Source organism: Bombus huntii, unplaced genomic scaffold (assembly GCF_024542735.1).
Source record: "Bombus huntii isolate Logan2020A unplaced genomic scaffold, iyBomHunt1.1 ctg00000094.1, whole genome shotgun sequence".
NCBI classification, from domain to species: Eukaryota; Metazoa; Arthropoda; class Insecta; order Hymenoptera; family Apidae; genus Bombus; species Bombus huntii.
The window spans coordinates 5537-23557 of record NW_026099349.1 but is presented as its reverse complement, the minus strand read 5'-3'; the positions used below and the strand labels follow the sequence as shown (position 1 = coordinate 23557).

The 18021-nt window shown below is 36.2% G+C and overlaps 2 protein-coding genes across 3 annotated transcripts; one reads left to right on the top strand and one right to left on the bottom strand.

Moving 5' to 3' along the window:
* Window positions 1-11331: 11331 nt before the first annotated feature.
* LOC126876794 (protein odd-skipped-like) lies at window positions 11332-12578 on the top strand. Its single transcript, XM_050639659.1, has 2 exons — window positions 11332-11900; window positions 12042-12578. Exons 1-2 carry the CDS (start codon window positions 11859-11861, stop codon window positions 12576-12578), a joined length of 579 nt encoding a protein of 192 aa, XP_050495616.1. The 5' UTR covers window positions 11332-11858.
* Window positions 12579-15354: 2776 nt separating this feature from the next.
* LOC126876795 (adrenodoxin-like protein 2, mitochondrial) lies at window positions 15355-17397 on the bottom strand. Of its 2 annotated transcripts, XR_007694527.1 has the most exons (4): window positions 16876-17397; window positions 16609-16745; window positions 16348-16460; window positions 15355-15687 (listed from the first exon to the last, which is right to left on the bottom strand). XR_007694527.1 is itself a non-coding variant. In XM_050639661.1 (3 exons), exons 1-3 carry the CDS (start codon window positions 17022-17024, stop codon window positions 15677-15679), a joined length of 273 nt encoding a protein of 90 aa, XP_050495618.1. In that variant the 5' UTR covers window positions 17025-17390; the 3' UTR covers window positions 15355-15676. The 2 variants fall into 2 exon arrangements, 1 of the variants encoding a protein (XP_050495618.1); XM_050639661.1 differs by lacking the exon at window positions 16609-16745 and having other exon boundaries at window positions 16876-17390.
* Between the last annotated feature and the right edge of the window lie 624 nt (window positions 17398-18021).

The following is an 18021-nucleotide window of genomic DNA, read 5'->3' as shown; positions in this document are numbered from 1 at the left end:
TATGCTATGACGTTATAACGTATAACGTTATATGCTATAACTTTATAACGTATATCGTTATATGCTATAACTTTATAACGTAATACGTTATGTGGTATGACGTTATAACGTATTACGTTATATGGTATGACGATATAACGTATTATGTTATATGGTATGACGTTATAACGTATTACGTTATATTTTATAACGTTATAACGTAATACGTTGTATGCTATGACGTTATAACGTATAACGTTATATGCTATAACTTTATAACGTAATACGTTATATGGTATGACGTTATAACGTAATACGTTATATGCTATAACTTTATAACGTAATACGTTATATGGTATAACGTTATAACGTATCACGTTATATGGTATGACGTTAGAACGTATTACGTTATATGGGACGACTTTATAACGTATTACGTTATATGGCATAACGTTATAACGTATTACGTTATATGTTATAACGTTATAACGTAATACGTTATATGGTATGACGTTATAAAGTATTACGTTATATGGGATGACGTTATATCGTAATACCTCATATGGTATGCCGTTATAACGTATTATGTTAAATGGTATGACGTTATAACGTATTACGTTATATGGTATAACGTTATAACGTATTACGTTATATGGTATGACGTTATAACGTGTTACGTTATATGGGACGATGTTATGACGTACTACGTTATATGGTATAACGTTATAACGTATCACGTTATATTTTATAACGTTATAACGTCATACGTTATATGCTATAACTTCATAACGTAATACGTTATATGGTATGACGTTATAACGTATTACGTTATATGGTATGACATTAGAACGTATTACGTTATATGGTATGACGTTATAACGTATTACGTTATATTTTATAACGTTATAACGTAATACGTTGTATGCTATGACGTTATAACGTATAACGTTATATGCTATAACTTTATAACGTAATACGTTATATGGTATGACGTTATAACGTAATACGTTATATGCTATAACTTTATAACGTAATACGTTATATGGTATAACGTTATAACGTATCACGTTATATGGTATGACGTTAGAACGTATTACGTTATATGGGACGACTTTATAACGTATTACGTTATATGGCATAACGTTATAACGTATTACGTTATATGTTATGACGTTATAACGTAATACGTTATATGGTATGACGTTATAAAGTATTACGTTATATGGGATGACGTTATATCGTAATACCTCATATGGTATGCCGTTATAACGTATTATGTTAAATGGTATGACGTTATAACGTATTACGTTATATGGTATAACGTTATAACGTATTACGTTATATGGTATGACGTTAGAACGTATTACGTTATATGGGATGACGGTATAACGTATTACGTTATATGGTATGGCGTTATAACGTATTACGTTATATGGTATGACGTTAGAACGTAATACGAAATCGCCAAGGTTGAACCTAACTATTTTAGCTTTGTTTTCGTCGAACCTGTCCTTATCGTATTTGGCGCTTGCTTCTATATTCTTTATCGCCTGCTGTCTTACATGGGAGATATTTACTTCTCTTTCTTCGATATTGTCGCGTAGGGATAAGCCGTAGGGTCTCGCTGTTTTACCGATTAGTAGTTCCAACGGGCTTGACTTAGTCACGCGGTTGGTGGTACAATTTAGGGCCAGTTGTATTTCCCCGATCGCGTCTTGCCAGTGGTTTCTATTGTTGTGTTTTTTAGCGTACTCATAATACGCTCCACCTGTCCGTTGGCCCTACTAGCTCCGGTCGCAATTAAATGGAGTTTAATGTATTTATTTTGCCAAAAGTCTCGAAATTCTTTGCCCGTAAAACATCTTCCCTGATCCGCTATTATCCGGCAGGGAGTGCCGAACAAAAATATAGCGGACTTAAGCGCTTTAATGGTGTTAACGGATTCTATCTTACGGGTATAGTGCAAGTATACGAACTTAGTAAAGGCGTCGACCAACACAATGACGTATTCCTTCGAATCGTTTTTACCGCTTAATTTGCCCGTTATGTCCATATGAACCGTATGCCAATGTATACTGGTCTTATGTATGGGGTGTAATTCGGCTTGTACTCTACCCGAACTTGCCTTTGAAACTCGACAAGCATGACAGTTCTCTACGAATTTGCGAACATACTTCGCCATTCCTTCGAACCAGTAATACTCGTACAGTTTCGCAAGCGTTTTATCCCAACCTAAGTGCATAATGGACTGGTGCACATGGTTAATAACAGACCACCTAAACCCTCTCGAAACGATGGGCAGGCAGAGAGTTCTACCTTTTCTCTGTATTTTACGATGAAGGGTGCCGGACCGTAACTCATACGTATTCGCGACGTCTTCCGCGAGCTCTTCGTTCTGTAATTTATCGACGATCTCAGAAATTTGTGGGTCGCGACGTTGTTCCGCTAGTAGCCAATCGTCGAAGATTTCGGTTAGGTTAATTTCTTTCTCTACAATTTTGCTGAACGTACTGCGATCCAAGTCTACGGGATTTCGCGAAAAGAAATCTACGTGGGCCATTCGTTTACCTTCCCGGTACATAATGTCAAAGGTAAAAGTTTGCAGGTAAGCCCACCATCTGTAAACCCTGTCGTTCAAGTGTACCTTATTACTGGATGCTTTCAGGGAGTTGCAATCGGTGACAACGAGAAATTCTCGTCCGTGTAAGTAATGACGGAAGTGCTTGACGACGTTTACAACTGCTAACGTTTCCAATTCGTAGGAATGATACCTAGACTCCGCAGGGCCAGTTCTTTTGCTGTAATATTCCACTACTCGATTTTTACCTTCGACCCTGTGCATTAAAATGGCTCCATATCCTTCCGAGCTAGCGTCCGTATGTAGTTCTATGGGGTAATTGGGGTCAAATATCATTAGCACCGGCGCGTCAGTCAGGACGGAAATTACCTTTTGTCTTATCTGTTCGTGCCTATCCGTCCAAGGTATATTCTTGTTATTCGAGGTAAGTGCATACAGGGGTTTCATTACTTGTGAAAATTTGGGAATGAAGTTTCGGAAATAAGAGGCCAAACCTATGAATTGCCTAAGTTGTGTGACGGTCGACGGTGCAGGTAAAGAACTCAAGGCTTGTATTTTACCCGGGTTTGGACGGACTTCTCCGTTACGAATTACATATCCCAAGTAGAGTACCGATGTCTTTAAAGAGGAGCATTTTGAAAAGTTAAAGGAGAATCCGGCTTTCACGAGGGTATCTAATACGGTGCTCAACCTTTCTAGGGCTTGATCTACTGAGTCGGCAATAATTAGGACGTTGTCCAAGTAAACAACAACGAACGAATACGCGAGGTCGCCTAAGGCGTTGAGAATGGCCCTCTGGAAAACGGATGGTGCATTTTTCAATCCGAACGGCATAGTCACGTACTCGTATTGCCCGTCGGGTGTAACGAACGCCGTATATTCCGTCGAATTAGGATGAATGGGAATTTGGTGGAATCCGCTGGCCATGTCCAGGCTAATGAAGTATCTCGCCTTCTGCAATCTCGCGATTTGATCCGCGATGAGGGGTAGGGAATACCGGTTCGCGACCGTATTTTTATTTAATGCCCGAAAATCTACGCACAGTCTGTCTGAGCCGTCTTTCTTCTTTACAAGTAAGATAGGGCTCGCGAACGGTGAGTTGCTCGGCCTCACGATTTTTGCTCTAATTAACTCGTCTATTCTCTCACGTACTATCCTACGCTCTTCTTCGCTAAGTCGGTAAGGACTTCTTTGCACGGTGACATTAGGATCGATTAACCGTATTTCTAACTGGCCCGTGCTTACGCGAGTACGTGGGAAGCCCGTAATGAATGAATTTTTGAATTTCTCGAGGACAGAAATTAACCGACTTTTATCGTTACCAACCACGTCAGTGTCAACCGCATTGATATTGATCTCGTTTTTGGAGGTTTTACTACAGGCATTAATAGTCTTCGTTTTACAAATATCGACACTATTTCGTGTAATAGTTACATCAAAACCCTGGCTTAAGATCTCGCGGCCAATCATGATATCATAATGCAAGTGACTATCGGCCAGAACGTGAAAGGTTATCTCCAATGTAAAACAGTTAATGCGTACCGTAGATAAGATCTGGGATGTACTCTTAACGCAGGTGTTTCCTATTCCTCGCATAACTACTATATCTGTCGTTCTCCTACCGGAGAATTTCGGAGCGACAGATTCTCTAATTAATGAGCACTCGGCTCCGGAATCGAAGTAAAATGGGAACGACTCACCCAGATGACTTAAACTACCGGCTGGGGACTCCACCACGCAGGAGTTGACTTTACGCTCATCCTTGGGGCTTGGTCTACCGTCCCGTCGTGCCGGGCAGTTAGGTGTGATATGGCCTTCCGCATGACACCTGTAGCAAACCGCCTTGGACGGTGCGGCCGGTCGGCTTCCTTCCTGGCGTCGTGCATCCCTCTGCTGTTCGTTCTGCATCCTCTTGCGGCAGTCCTTTATTCTGTGTCCGAGAGTACCACAGTAATGACACCTCGTCTGGTGGCCCGATAACTTGCGTCGCTTAGCTTCGGGTTCCGCCGGTGCATCTCTCGGCGAAAATGTCGACTCTTCTTCGTAACAAAAGGGTCGCATTTCGCTCAGAAATTGGTCCTCCGTTCTGATATCGCTCGTGAGGGCCAATCGTTTAAGACGTTGGTCGTGTGGAATTAATATGTAGAGAGTGACAGCGTTAAGTATTTCGTCTAGCGTAGAATGTTGCCACCGCGTCTGCAGGAGGGAACGGACACGGCCGGCAAACGCCCCCGTGGATTCGCCCACTCCCCGCGGTTCCCTGGATACCTTGATTAACGATGAGGACGTCGTCTCTCGGCCACCGAAATGTATAAGGAATCGTTCCTTAACGGTAGACCAAGTAACCTCTCCGTCTCCCGTCATTCGTGCCAGCCAATGTGCTGCAGAACCCTGTAGAGAGTCACTTAAGGCAGAGTATAGCGCGTCATCTCGTAGGGGGTTGTTCTTCATGGCCCTACTAACAGCCGCGCACGACGCGGCTGGGTCGGCGCCTGCGACTTCTGGGTTAAAATGTGGTAATTTGGTGGTTCCCGCATTTGGCCTTTGCATTAGCGTATGAATTAGGTTGTTCATGACAGCGACCTGCCCTTCCAGCGCTCGAAGCCGTTCTGATCCCACTTCTGATGTCGGATTGGCACTGGGAGTGGGGTTGTGAGCGTCAAAGGAATCTTCTCGAGGATTAGCCATTGATACGGTACACACAGGTGTAGTTTATTGCAATGATAGAATTAGTACAGTCTCGACAATTGATCACGGCGGTTCGGCACTCGCGACACGAGTGACGATGCTCTCGGGCTCAATAACGAATCCGCGGCCAATGGGATGACAACAGAACGTACTCACAAAGTCTAAGTCTGGTTAAAACGTGAAATAACCACTGATCGCGAAGACGTTACTCTTTTATCGATGAGATCGCGAGCGAGAATGCCTTTCCCGTCCCGATGATGCCACAGAGGAAAACTATAATGGGGTGTGTCTAAGGATACGAGATCATCGGATTCGTCGAGAAAAGCCTTCGTTCAGAAAGTAAGGGAAATTGGCGTTGCTGCTAATTGGTCAATCTCGATATTGGTGGTTAGAAAAAGATGCTAGCCGCCCTCGAGGGAAAGTTGCTAGCCGCCCTCGAGGGAAAGTTGCTAGTGGGAGACGCCGCTCGTTGAAAAATATGTCTCCCCTATCTTCCCGTAGTTGGGACAGAGACTGTTTGTCTGTTTGAAGGACTTTAGTTAACTAAACCTTAAGATTTATAACGGGCCCTCGGGCTAGCCGAACATGTACTGCGGAGACGCGTCGACATCTGGCAATCATCTTACTCGAAGAATAGGGTCTGCGTGTGGCGAGCCACGGAACAGAAACCGTTGGAATGTTTACTGTCGCGTGTCGCCACGAATATTTCTTTTAAGGAGAGCTATAGAATTACTCCATACCTTTGTTAGACAAAGCGTTCATCCCGTGACCGCGGCTACGTTCGGCGACTGACTGTCGCCTCGAGCCCAAGCTCATTATCACGACTCTCGAACAATTACAATCGGGTTGAATAACTACAATTGTTCAATTACAGCTATAGTAGATTCTAGGTTACAATGTTGCGGGATTATCCAAAATTCCAAAGGCTCTGGTGTTCTTTCATCTTCGACATATATATATGTCGGGTTTACATTAGAATTAGGGTTAGGGGCGTAAAGCGAATCTTCGTTTGGATTACACATCGTCGTTATGCAATAGAGAAGACATTGGCTAGTGCAAATACGATTACCATAGAACCGGACAAGTAACCGTGGTAATTAGATACTCGAGAAACTAATGACAATGATCCTAGGTTCAATAACGAACCCGCGGACAACGGGACGGTAGCCGTACGCACTCGCAAAGATCTAAGTCGGATTCTGTGTTAATAGTCGCTGGCGTTAATCTCTTTTTTTGTCGATGAGACCGCAAGAGAGAATGACTTTCCGACCCGGTGATACCCCAGAGGAAAACTATGACGGGGTGTGTCTAAGGACACGAGATCATCGGATTCGTCGGGGACATCCTACGTTCGGAAAGTAAGAGAAATTGACGTTGCTGCTAATTGGCCAATCTCCATATCGGTAGTTAGAAAAGGATGCTAGCTGCCCTTGAGGGAGGGTTGCTAGTGGGAGACGTCGTTCGTGGAAAAATAGGTCTCTCCTGTCTTCCCGTAACTGGGACAAAGACTGTGTATCTGTTGAAGGATTTTAGGTAACTAGATATTAGTGTTTATGACGGTCCTCGGGCTAGCCGATCACGTACTGTGGAGACGCGTCGACATTTGGTAAACATCCTGCCCGGAGAATAGGATCTGCGTGTGGCAAGCTACGGGACAGAAACCGTTGGAATGTTTACTGCCACGTGCCGCTACAAATCTTTCTTTTAATGAGAGCTATAGGATTACTCAATGCCTTTGTTAGATGGAGAGTTCGTCCCGTTGACCGCGGCTACGTTCGGCGACTAATTGTCGCCTTGAGCCCAAGCTCATTGTCACAAGTCTCAAACAAATACAATTGGTTAGAATGACGGCAAATCGTTTAGTTACAACTGTAGATTTTAATTACAATGTTTTTATGGATTTTCCCGAGGTTTCAGAGGGAAGGCACCGGTGTCCTCTTATCTCCGACATATATAAATTATATTTAAGAAGTTTGGGATAGTTTAAAGATGAAATAAATTGCTTTTTAAGTTTAATCTCTTACTTTCGACGAAATCAAGTTTCTCTGGAATTTGATGGGGTTTAAGATTTGATATCGGTGTCGTAGGAGTTATGTGACACTATAAGGTGGAATAAATCTAGCGAGGAGTTTAAGGTGCGGCAAAGGAGCGTGGAATGTTGCAATAGAAATTTATTGCAGTGTTAGTGCATTGGTAGATTGATCAAATTTACGTGTAGCGTGGGTAACCAATGGTAAATATTTTGCAATGAGTATAATTTCTCAGTAATCTGAAGCTTATAAAATCTATTGACAACTAATGGAAATTGTTGATTTAACAGATCAATTTTAAATTCCTCGTTAATCTAAATTTTTTTAATCCTATTTACAGCTAAACCTTACGACGAAAAATTAACGAAGTGGAATAAAAATGGCATTGTGATTCTTCTCGTCGTGTATTGGTGTCACATCAAATTTAAGAGACAGTTTTACTTGCGGATGCTGCATGTTACGTTGGTGAAGTCGACGAAAGCGTAAAATAGGAACTCGTCCGAAATACACTAACGCGGAAGGTTAAATTTAACGCAAAAGGCTGAGAAATTAGTTTAGAACTCGAAGTTTCATTGGTACGACGCTCTTGAAACGCATTCAAAGAGGTCGGCGACCTCGAAAGGGGATGAACGCAACTGTTTCGTGGGAATTTCTTATTGTGGCTTATTTGGATGAAGCTGCTTTAAAATCAGCGCTGGATTCGTCTGTATTTTGCCCGGAAATCATAAAATGTTTAGGCCAGGCGACTCCATGTACAGAAAATGTTATGTCCACTTTTTACATCCGTAGAATTCAACTCTTTACTACTATGCACTTCTTCTCCAAAAAAATATCGCGTTTCAATATTAAAAAAGTTTCAATAATATACTATCCATTAGAAGAATGATAACCTGATAACCTTACAAATTATTAGTATTAACAAATTCTTATTGTCGTATAGAAATGCCAACTATTGCTTTGGTAAAACAAACAAAGGAATTTTACAGGTAAATTTTACAAATTACAAGTCATCTTATAACGCAAAATGCGACGTGTAAAATTGTCTCAATTTATTAATAGTATTAATAAATTATTATGATAAAAGATGCAGGAATCTTAGCCTCATGAGAAATTAGAGATGAAAATGAGTGGGAAAAGATTAATCGAGGACACAATAGTATTATTCCAGGAAGTGCTAGTTCTTGCTAGATTCCGGTTACAATGTTCTTAACGCGTGGAAATTAGTCTTGACCAGGAAACATCTATAACGGCATGTATTTTCTGCCGTGATTGTAAATCTGTTTGGAACATGCGGTTTGTCCGTTAATCTAGGCGCTGTTGTTCAATTGAGTCAATATTATTTGTTGGTAGATTAGTGTGTGCAAGAGCGCTCTATCCATTATTGACCAATTCGAGCACGTATTGGTAAATTTCACACCGGCAATTACGGTGAAATCGTTCGTGGTCGCTGGAAATTGGCAGTATCGTTTGCGGTCGTGAGCTGATTGACACTGCGTGAGCGGGGAATTATGTGAAGCAGCTTTGCTTTGTCGTTTCATGCATTTAATAGGTTTACGGCGGTGGACAGAGTTTGTAAAAAATGAAGACAAGGTAGAAAAAGATTATTTTTCATTTTTTACCATTAGATTATTTTCAAAGTGATCTTTTCAGTGAAATATGATTGACAAAAAATAAGATATATAATTGAATCATTATAGAAAATAGAATAATATTTATAATAAAGAAATAAAAATCAATTATAGAATAACATATAATAATAATAATAATAATAATAATAATAATAATAATAATAATGTGGATAGACTTTATGTTTACTTTTATATGTATAATGATACTGTTTGATCCTTGAATTAAAGTTAAGATTAACGTTGCGATTATGATTATCCTTTGTCTGACTAAATATATTTGAAGTATCAATTACAGTAGAATTTTTGAAAGATTCTTGGCTGTTAAACAAAAAACTGGTTCCTTTATTGTTAGGGAAGTGATACATTTACACTGTACATGAGAGTGTGTGTGTAAGGGTTAGAGGGCGTCAAGGACTTAGTGGGGACAAAAGACTGTTGCCAGATGTTAGAAGAATCTAGGATAGTCGGTTGGCGACCAGCGTGCGTGCAAGACGTTCTTCAGAGAGTAATATAGATGTATAACTGTTGTGTGGGAAATATAGTCAATAATTTGTATTCCCAAATCCTCGAATTTCCTTAACATTTATATTTCGCTCAATTATCATAGAATCGTGAAACTGACTTTCACTTCAAATTTTGTCTGTTTCAGGAGTAACAAGTACCTGCAAAAATCATCCATCAGCCGGATATGTGCTGTCGGAGGGTTTTTCATTAGCATTCCCGTCTTTCTAACTGGTAAGAACCAATTCCTTCAATTCTGTCAACTTTAACCTTTTGAAAGATACTAGTACATAAGTTATACGTTTAATTTTTCTTGAATTCAGGCATGAATCTAAAAGATACTGTGAACTATCTCTGAGTGTATGAAATCAGTTTAGAAATCCAATGGAAATAAAGTTAATTTTAACGCCGAATAGTCATTATTTTTCTTAGAAAAATAAAAATGATCGTCTTTTAGGGAAGTTTTAACAGATTAATTTATAAAGAGCTGAAACAGAATATTCATGTCATGCATGAATACGGCTGGTGGATGGATCGAGATCTAATCTAAAGTTTACGTTGTGTCATGCTAGTTTACACAGCTATCATTCGCTCGATCGATCGTTAAGCTGTTGAACTCGATTCAAGACGGACATTTTGACTCTGTTCAGAAGAAAACTGCGTTTTAATAAATTTGACGGAATAGAAATTATGATAGACTACAACGTTTTTTTAATTATATCATAAAATTTATTTATTTTTTTTTTAATGTCATGTTAGAAACTTCAAATACTGTCCAAAACTTCGAACGTAATCGTTTTAGAAATTTGTAAATTACTTAACGACCAAAAATATTGAATTCTCTATTGTCTGAAGATAGATTCTCTATAATTTAAGTAATTTATTCGTCGAGAATTGATATATAAAGACTTAAATAATAAATTAATTGAAAAATAATTTGCGACTAGTATTGAAAATTTCAATGAAAAGCATATGTATATAGTTTACGCTTCGAGAATTATATGTATTGAGAATATGTATTTGCGCTGATTCTTTGTCCCGCTTGTTATGGCATACGTGTTATAATGATCCTCTAACAATGCTTTCAGGTATGATATTGTATACATTCATCCAGTTTTATTCGACGCCGGTGTCACGTAAAATGGATACTTGGGTTGCGAGAGAAAAGAAAGCTGAGTCGTAGTCCAACTATTAATTCTCTTTTATCGAACTTTATTATGACTTTGGCACTTACAGTAGAATAACGTTGAACAGAGAAAGGGGTGTTGTACAAGAACAGCAACTAGAACGAGAACTCCCCGGGCTGGGTGAAGTCTCGGCTTATATACACCCTGGCTTGGGGATGTTGGGGGGTTTGGTGTGGATTCCAAGGAGTCCGAAAGTCGGGGTTGGGGCCTTATCTCTGATGGGGACTAAGATGCGTCGCGGCGTTGGCGTCCGACAGTCGGGAGTCGATGTCTTTTCTCTGAGAGGTAATTGGTGTCACACCGGCAATCGTTACGTCCGTTTTCATAGGCCTTGGCATCGTGTTTTGTGGATGCGCAATGGTCCATAACGTCTTCGTGTGGCAGAGGGTAAGAACATATCGCTATTAAAAAAGAAAACGAACACGTTAAAACACGTCTAAATCATCTTTTATGTGTATTTTACTCGGAAATCATTTTATCGTGAAATTTTGTTTTCAGAGTTACCATAATTTATCTGGTAGAGTTCATAAAAATTTTTCTGAAATCAATTGCAAGCTTTTAGGAAACCAGGATTTTTCACATTTTTAAGAAGCGTTATAATTATATTGCTGATCTTTATTTTATTCGTGCGAAATTGAAAAGTACGCAAATGGCGCAAAATGCATAAAATGCGCTAAAATATACGTATATAAGAAAACAAATCTCGATTAAAATTTTATTTCCTTGATTATGTTCGTAAAACTACAAACTTGTATAAAAATACGCATTCTAGTTATAAGTGTTAAAACATTCGATCTAGTCCTTATCACATTCATGAAAACCTCCATTTAACCATTCGTTGTATCAACGAACATTCATATGCAAAACTTACCACCTACCACATCCTCCGCGTATTAATATAATCCCCTTTTATAAATTATACACTTTAGAGTGGACTGGTTGGGTCAGAGTGATATAAGCTTACAAGTTCTCGAGGAGTTCTACCGAAGTTACATTTACGTTTGCATAATTTCACCGAAAAAGATACTCTGTAGAATGACAGGTTCGTTTGTTTATGTGATCCGCGATCGCAACTATTTCAAGGGGATTTTATAAATAACCATACACACGATATTCAGTGTATTTTCGTATTCTCGTTTATTTTTGGGAGATTTGTAAAACTGTTGAACAAAATAATTGAGTAACGATTATATTTGCTGAGAAAAAGTCTTTTTCTCTGTACCCCTCCTTCTACTTCAAGCATGTAGTATTGACAATAAGATTGACAATGGCTGAAAGTAATCCAAAAGAGTTTTCACCATGGTTATCGGTAACGAAAAAGATTTGAATCATCTTTAATACTTATTCGTAACTAGAATCATTTCAACTAAAATGTAAATTCTTATATTATAACTTTTTTAATTTGTTATGGCCCCTGACTACAACCTAACCTATCATTCTTATTTCGTAGGAGAAGACGAATGCCGTGAAGGCGTTAGCGCGCGAACAGTGCGAAGCGGCGGTACAGCTGCAGCGTCAGCAGCAGCTGCAACAGCACCAGAACCAGCACCAGCTACAACAGCAACAACAACTACGTGGCCCGTTAACCATCCACCATGCTGGCTGCCCAACGAAAGTCGGGCCCGTGACGAACCAACTAAATACCAGCCACGCAACGCACGGCCGAGCTGCACAGTACCAACACTATCATCACCATCATCATCATCGACACGTGTCAATGTCTCCACCGCTCTTGTTGCTCTCATCGCCAGCTCCGATCGCGGCGACGCACAATCATCTGAACGTGAGCGGACACAGAAACGTGGTTACGCCACCGGATACACCAGCAGATAGATCGCCACCGAGTCCTGGAAATAAGCTAAATAGATCGCAGCATTTGCCACGGGAAGCAACCGGCAGCGTCAGTCCTGGTCTTCCGGCTGCCACATTGGATCTAAGTAGCGCAGCAACCACCAATAGTCCGCATGAATTGTCCACGTTAGTTTAGAAATTTGGTCCGAACATTATATCTTCACATAGGATTGGAGATTAATAGTTGATAGTTAATTTACACATCGATCTTTTTATTTGTAAATTGGGTCGTGGTTTAGAGTTGGTTTGTAAAAATTCGGTCCTAATTGTTAAATGATGAATATTGATTAAGAATAATAGGCATTGATGTACCAATCTTTACTTGAGCACACGCATTGGAGATTTCACTTTTATTCAGTGAAACAGCAACTTCATTACTCGCTTATTCAATACGGCAATTGCATATATTTCATGGACATTTTAACAATGTTTTGAATAATTTCTAACGGTACAATTGTGATGAAGTGAAAAAAATCGTGATAAGAAACAGAGAGAAAAGTTGCTCGTTAATGAATATTGACCAGAAATAAAGTAATTTCTAAAGAATATCCCGAAGACGTCGTAGATATTACGAAAGGAATGATTAATTTATACCCGCGTGTATCTTGCCATTACCATACTATTATTATTATTATTAATATTGTTAGTAGTACTCGATTACATTATTATTAATATTAATATTATTGCCTTATTATTATTAATGTTATGGAACCTCTAGTCCTAGGTTACTTTCGCTGCCACGAAAGGATAAGATTTTCGAATTTTTTACTATTACGTGTAATTCAAGTTTTCCTGTTGCGCATGCGCAGTAGAAAGAAAGTTAGCGGAACTCAAATCTCGAACTATAGAGAGTTGAAAAGTAGTAAAAGTAAAAAAGCACGAATAACATTTGTATTTGTGCTGGATTAAGTTTGATAATTGAAAATTGAGTTTGATGATAACATTTTTTTCGTATTCGCTTTGGTAAATATTAGTTTTATTTAAAATTGAACAAAGCATTTTATGTTTTTCAAATACGGTACATAATCGTAATATCGAATTTTGTAAACTGATAGTAAGAAACTCTATAATTCGAGACTGGAACTTTGATCAAGTTCACATTGAACGTAAACTGACTTAATTTTGTTATTTAAGCGTGTATACTATACGTGTTTGTTCCTTCTTCTCTTGTGCGCAGGCTATAGCTTAATTACTTCCAATAAACGCAGTTATATCGAATCAATGACCGATACAAATTTAGATATTAGGATTATTTAAACAAGAGATTAAAAACTAAAAAGTATTGTTTTTATACTGCATATGTACATATGCAATATGAACGACAGTTTGTGTAATAATATGTACCCCTCTTCTTAGTTTACTTTTGTATATTTTGCGACATTTGATATTAATTTTATGAGGAACGTACTTACACTTTATCTTTGTAATTAAATGTGAAATGAAAGAAAAGAAATGACATGAGAAAAGGAAATTCGATGTATGAGTATATACGAATTGACGGAATTAAAATTTAACGCTATATTTAAATAGAAGACGTGAAATATCTTGTCATCTTAAAATAACTTGATCATTCCTATTCTTTTACATAAAAACACTTTTCGACTGTAACTTAAGAAACATGTCTGCTAACGTGAAACGTGCCAGAAAAAATTAACAACTTCCATTAAATTGGCAAATTTCTCATTAATATCGTAAAACTCGCGTTTACAAAGATCAGATCAGTGTACATAATATACAAAACAAATGCAGAATATATAAATATAGCACATACGTTCTGAATTATATTCGAATTGGGCAGGGTAACCAAGTGAAAATATGTAAATTTCACGATGTGTAATGTACACTTTATCGAACTTGTAAGTAGTGTAGAAATAGAATATTTTACACGTAACAAAATATACAAACGACAATACACAAGTTAAATTATTTGTTAGATCCATGTATAACAAGCATAGTACAAAAGTGTTTTAGCTTTATGTACTGGTAATTATGAGAAATACCAACTTAATAGATGTATTTGGTATGTACCTAGTTAAGAAAACAATAAATTATTCTGAACAGATAAAGCGTTTAGTAGCTTGTGAAGTATGAATTTTCGAAAACGTAAGTATTTTATATCTAAGTAGTTAAGAAACGCGAGCAAGGGATATCAAACAAAGGAACAAAGTTTTTTTGTTTAAAAATATTTAATTTGTTGTTCTATTATCCGAGGTTAGAAGCGATAATGTACAAAATCTGAATAAATAAGATTCTTCAATATTATTGAATTTTAATTCTAGGGTAAAGTAATATATCCGCATATTTTATTTATATACAATATGTATAAATAATGATGTGATTTGACTAATTTTGTTGAAAGAATATTTGTACTTTTTACGTAAAACTTTAGTCTTTTACAAACTTTCTTGTAATTAATAAACCAGTAAACACAATATTAATAAAATCTATTAAAATTATAAACAAACTCATAAGTTTTAATTTTAGTCCTTAAAAGTTGAAATATTTTGCTCCAATGTCGAGACATTTGTTTTAATCCAAAACATTACTATACTGAATCGATAATGTTGCATGTGCCAGGAAAATGATGATAGTGTCAGATAACTTGTTGTGAAACGAAAAAGCATTGCATGTACATTTCTGTTGTTTTGTTGACCATGAGTTTGATGATCTTTTAAACTTGCCCATAGCTAAGAAATCAAACAGTATATCTAAACGAAATTAATTTCAAATTATTTTTTAGGTTCTAAGCTTTTATCTAATCTTTCAGAAGTTGCAAAATTTATTCCACAAGAGTCTTTTTTATCATAACCAAGTACACATCTTAAAACCATTTAAGTCTTCCTTAGTAATTTCTTCTTATCTTTAATAGTAACGAAAATAATTTAGATGAACGTTTTAAAATTGACACCCTGTATATTAAAAATAAAAGATATATTTTCTTCATAATTGGATAGGCTTTTTACAATGGCAATGTACAAATATCAAAATTGCAATTATACTATAACATATGTATATATATAAGCTTCACATTTAAACACAAGATTCTTTATTATATTTTTTTAATACCAATATTTTAATAATTATAACAAGGGTTTTTTAACAAGAGATGTATAACATTGTATACAAATTTTCAAAAACCTATAGATAATTTCAGTTATGCTCTTGCATCATTAATTGTTGATGGAACTCTTACCTCAATTCCATCTAGTTCCTTAGACATTACTATTTGACAGCCTAGCCGTGACCTGAAATTAAATATTATATAACTGAATATGTCAATAAATATATTTATTGCTATACAAATTAATACTAATACACAATAAGATTTCTATTTATCCATTTGAAAATCAACATTGTAAATATGCTAATTCCAACATAGATTTGTAATGATTATAGGGTCATAAATAAAAAACTATGAAAATTTATTATAATTTCAGTTTCGTAGTATTCAGAGATAGCGATTTGAAATTCTACATTGAGATGCAGATTTCGAAATACCCAATACTAACCTGTTTTTACATAAATTTGAATAGAAAAATTCACTTTATAAAATATTAAAAGGTAATAGAATTAATAATGTGAATGATTTGATACTGATTATTAATATTACTGATTATAACGTATCTGTTAATTCATATGCTAAATCCAACATGTCTAATTCTTCATCTGTTGGTTTGTCAGGAAGTGCATCATAAACTTCTTTCGAAAATATTAAACAAGTTAATGTTCCTTCACAAGCACCTATATCAATTATATTTTAAGATTACAACATACTTATATAATAAAGTATCAAAAGTTAAAAATAATAAGAATATTAAACTTGATAAAAATGAAACTTTTCAAATATTTTCTACCTCAAAATTATTTATTTTAAATTAAGTAAATTATGCTTCTTTAAAACATACCATATCCACCTAAATCAATTTCATTATTTACTACTATGTCTAATATAGTATCTCCTACTTTCCCTTTTGCTTTGATTCTCTCTCCACTTGCTTTAACAAACGTTATATTTACTCTGAAAATAATATTTATGAAAGATAAAAATTATTTCAATATAATTATTTTCTTTATTTTTTGTGTTTCTTCAATTAATCTTCTCTTAATTATACCTTAATTGTATGTATCACTTATGATAATAGAAATAATTTAAAAATAAGATATACTTGTCTTAATAATACATAAATAAAATTCGTATATCATATATTTATAACAGTGTTATATTTTTAGTTGTTCACTGTCAATGTTGTTCTTATTAATACTATTCTATTAATACTATGTTATTTTTCTAGATGTTATACTCCTACAAAGAGAAAAATTTCTTAGACATTATTATTAGCATTATTATTTTGACACCAATTTTATATTGGAAGGCAAGTACTGAAATTCTATTAAAAAAAGAAGGAAAGCACAAGAAAATTTGTATCACTTACTCTTGTTTTTCTGAAAGTGGTTGCGTGGTCGATATTCCTCTTGTTGCCTGCAAAAAGGGCAACGTTGTGTTGCTTGTATATTTTGAATAATTTGATGCAATACCGAGAATTGATCTCGAAAATTTTTGTAATTGATTTACTAACGCCATTCCACTGTCATAAATATCATGAGTATGGGACACCCTGACCGAACACCAGATAAGTATTGCGGAAAATATCAATTGTAGATCAATTGTACTTTGTACAAAAACTTCCACTGCATTCTTCGGCTGCTATACTGGGACGTTCCTTTACTGTGATAGGTTATAAAACGATTCCTAACACAAGTGACGTATCTCTACCGGACACGTGCTCTTCGGGCCACACGTTTTATGATACAAGACCAGCAAAATGATCAATGTGTAATTTTACATATCTTACATTTTTTTCAAATGAAATATTGTTTTTATTAAACGTTTAAAACCTCAGGCAACATTTATTTCATCTGATTTCAGTTTTACAAATATATATCTATAATACATATCTGTATAAATTACGGTCTGGTTATATCAAACAGGAACCGACACTCGCTAGGGAAAACTGCCCAAAAATTGAATCGTAAAAACCAATATGAAAGACAACAAATTTCTCGTTCTGCGGAACAAATAGAAATGAGCAGAGTATCTTTATCTTTATCTGAGACATTCAAAGCGTATCACGCATACGCTAAACCTGAAGAAAACTTTCTTGTCTTCCATGTTCATTTTTCCCTTTCCATTTCCGAACGGTTTCTTCTATATTTATTTATATGTTCGTGATTGATGCTATTGACAACATACAACTAAGGGGAAATACGAATAGTAATAGATAGATGTATAATTCATTATGCAATTTTATAGAATTAAATCTTATTTATCTTCAGATATAAAAACTATATTTACCAGCTGAAACACTAACGCATATGCAGTATAATATAATCTACTTAACAATCTCGTTTTAGTTATAATATGTGATTAATTCTTTTGCTATTTCGCTATAAACAGTTTCTTGTGCATACAATATTTTTTTATAGTATTCTAATATATTGTTAGATATTGTAAAGAAAGTAAAGTACAGTTATTGAAGTTTGGGAACATTCAATGTTAACCTTGCTTCAAAAAATAATCT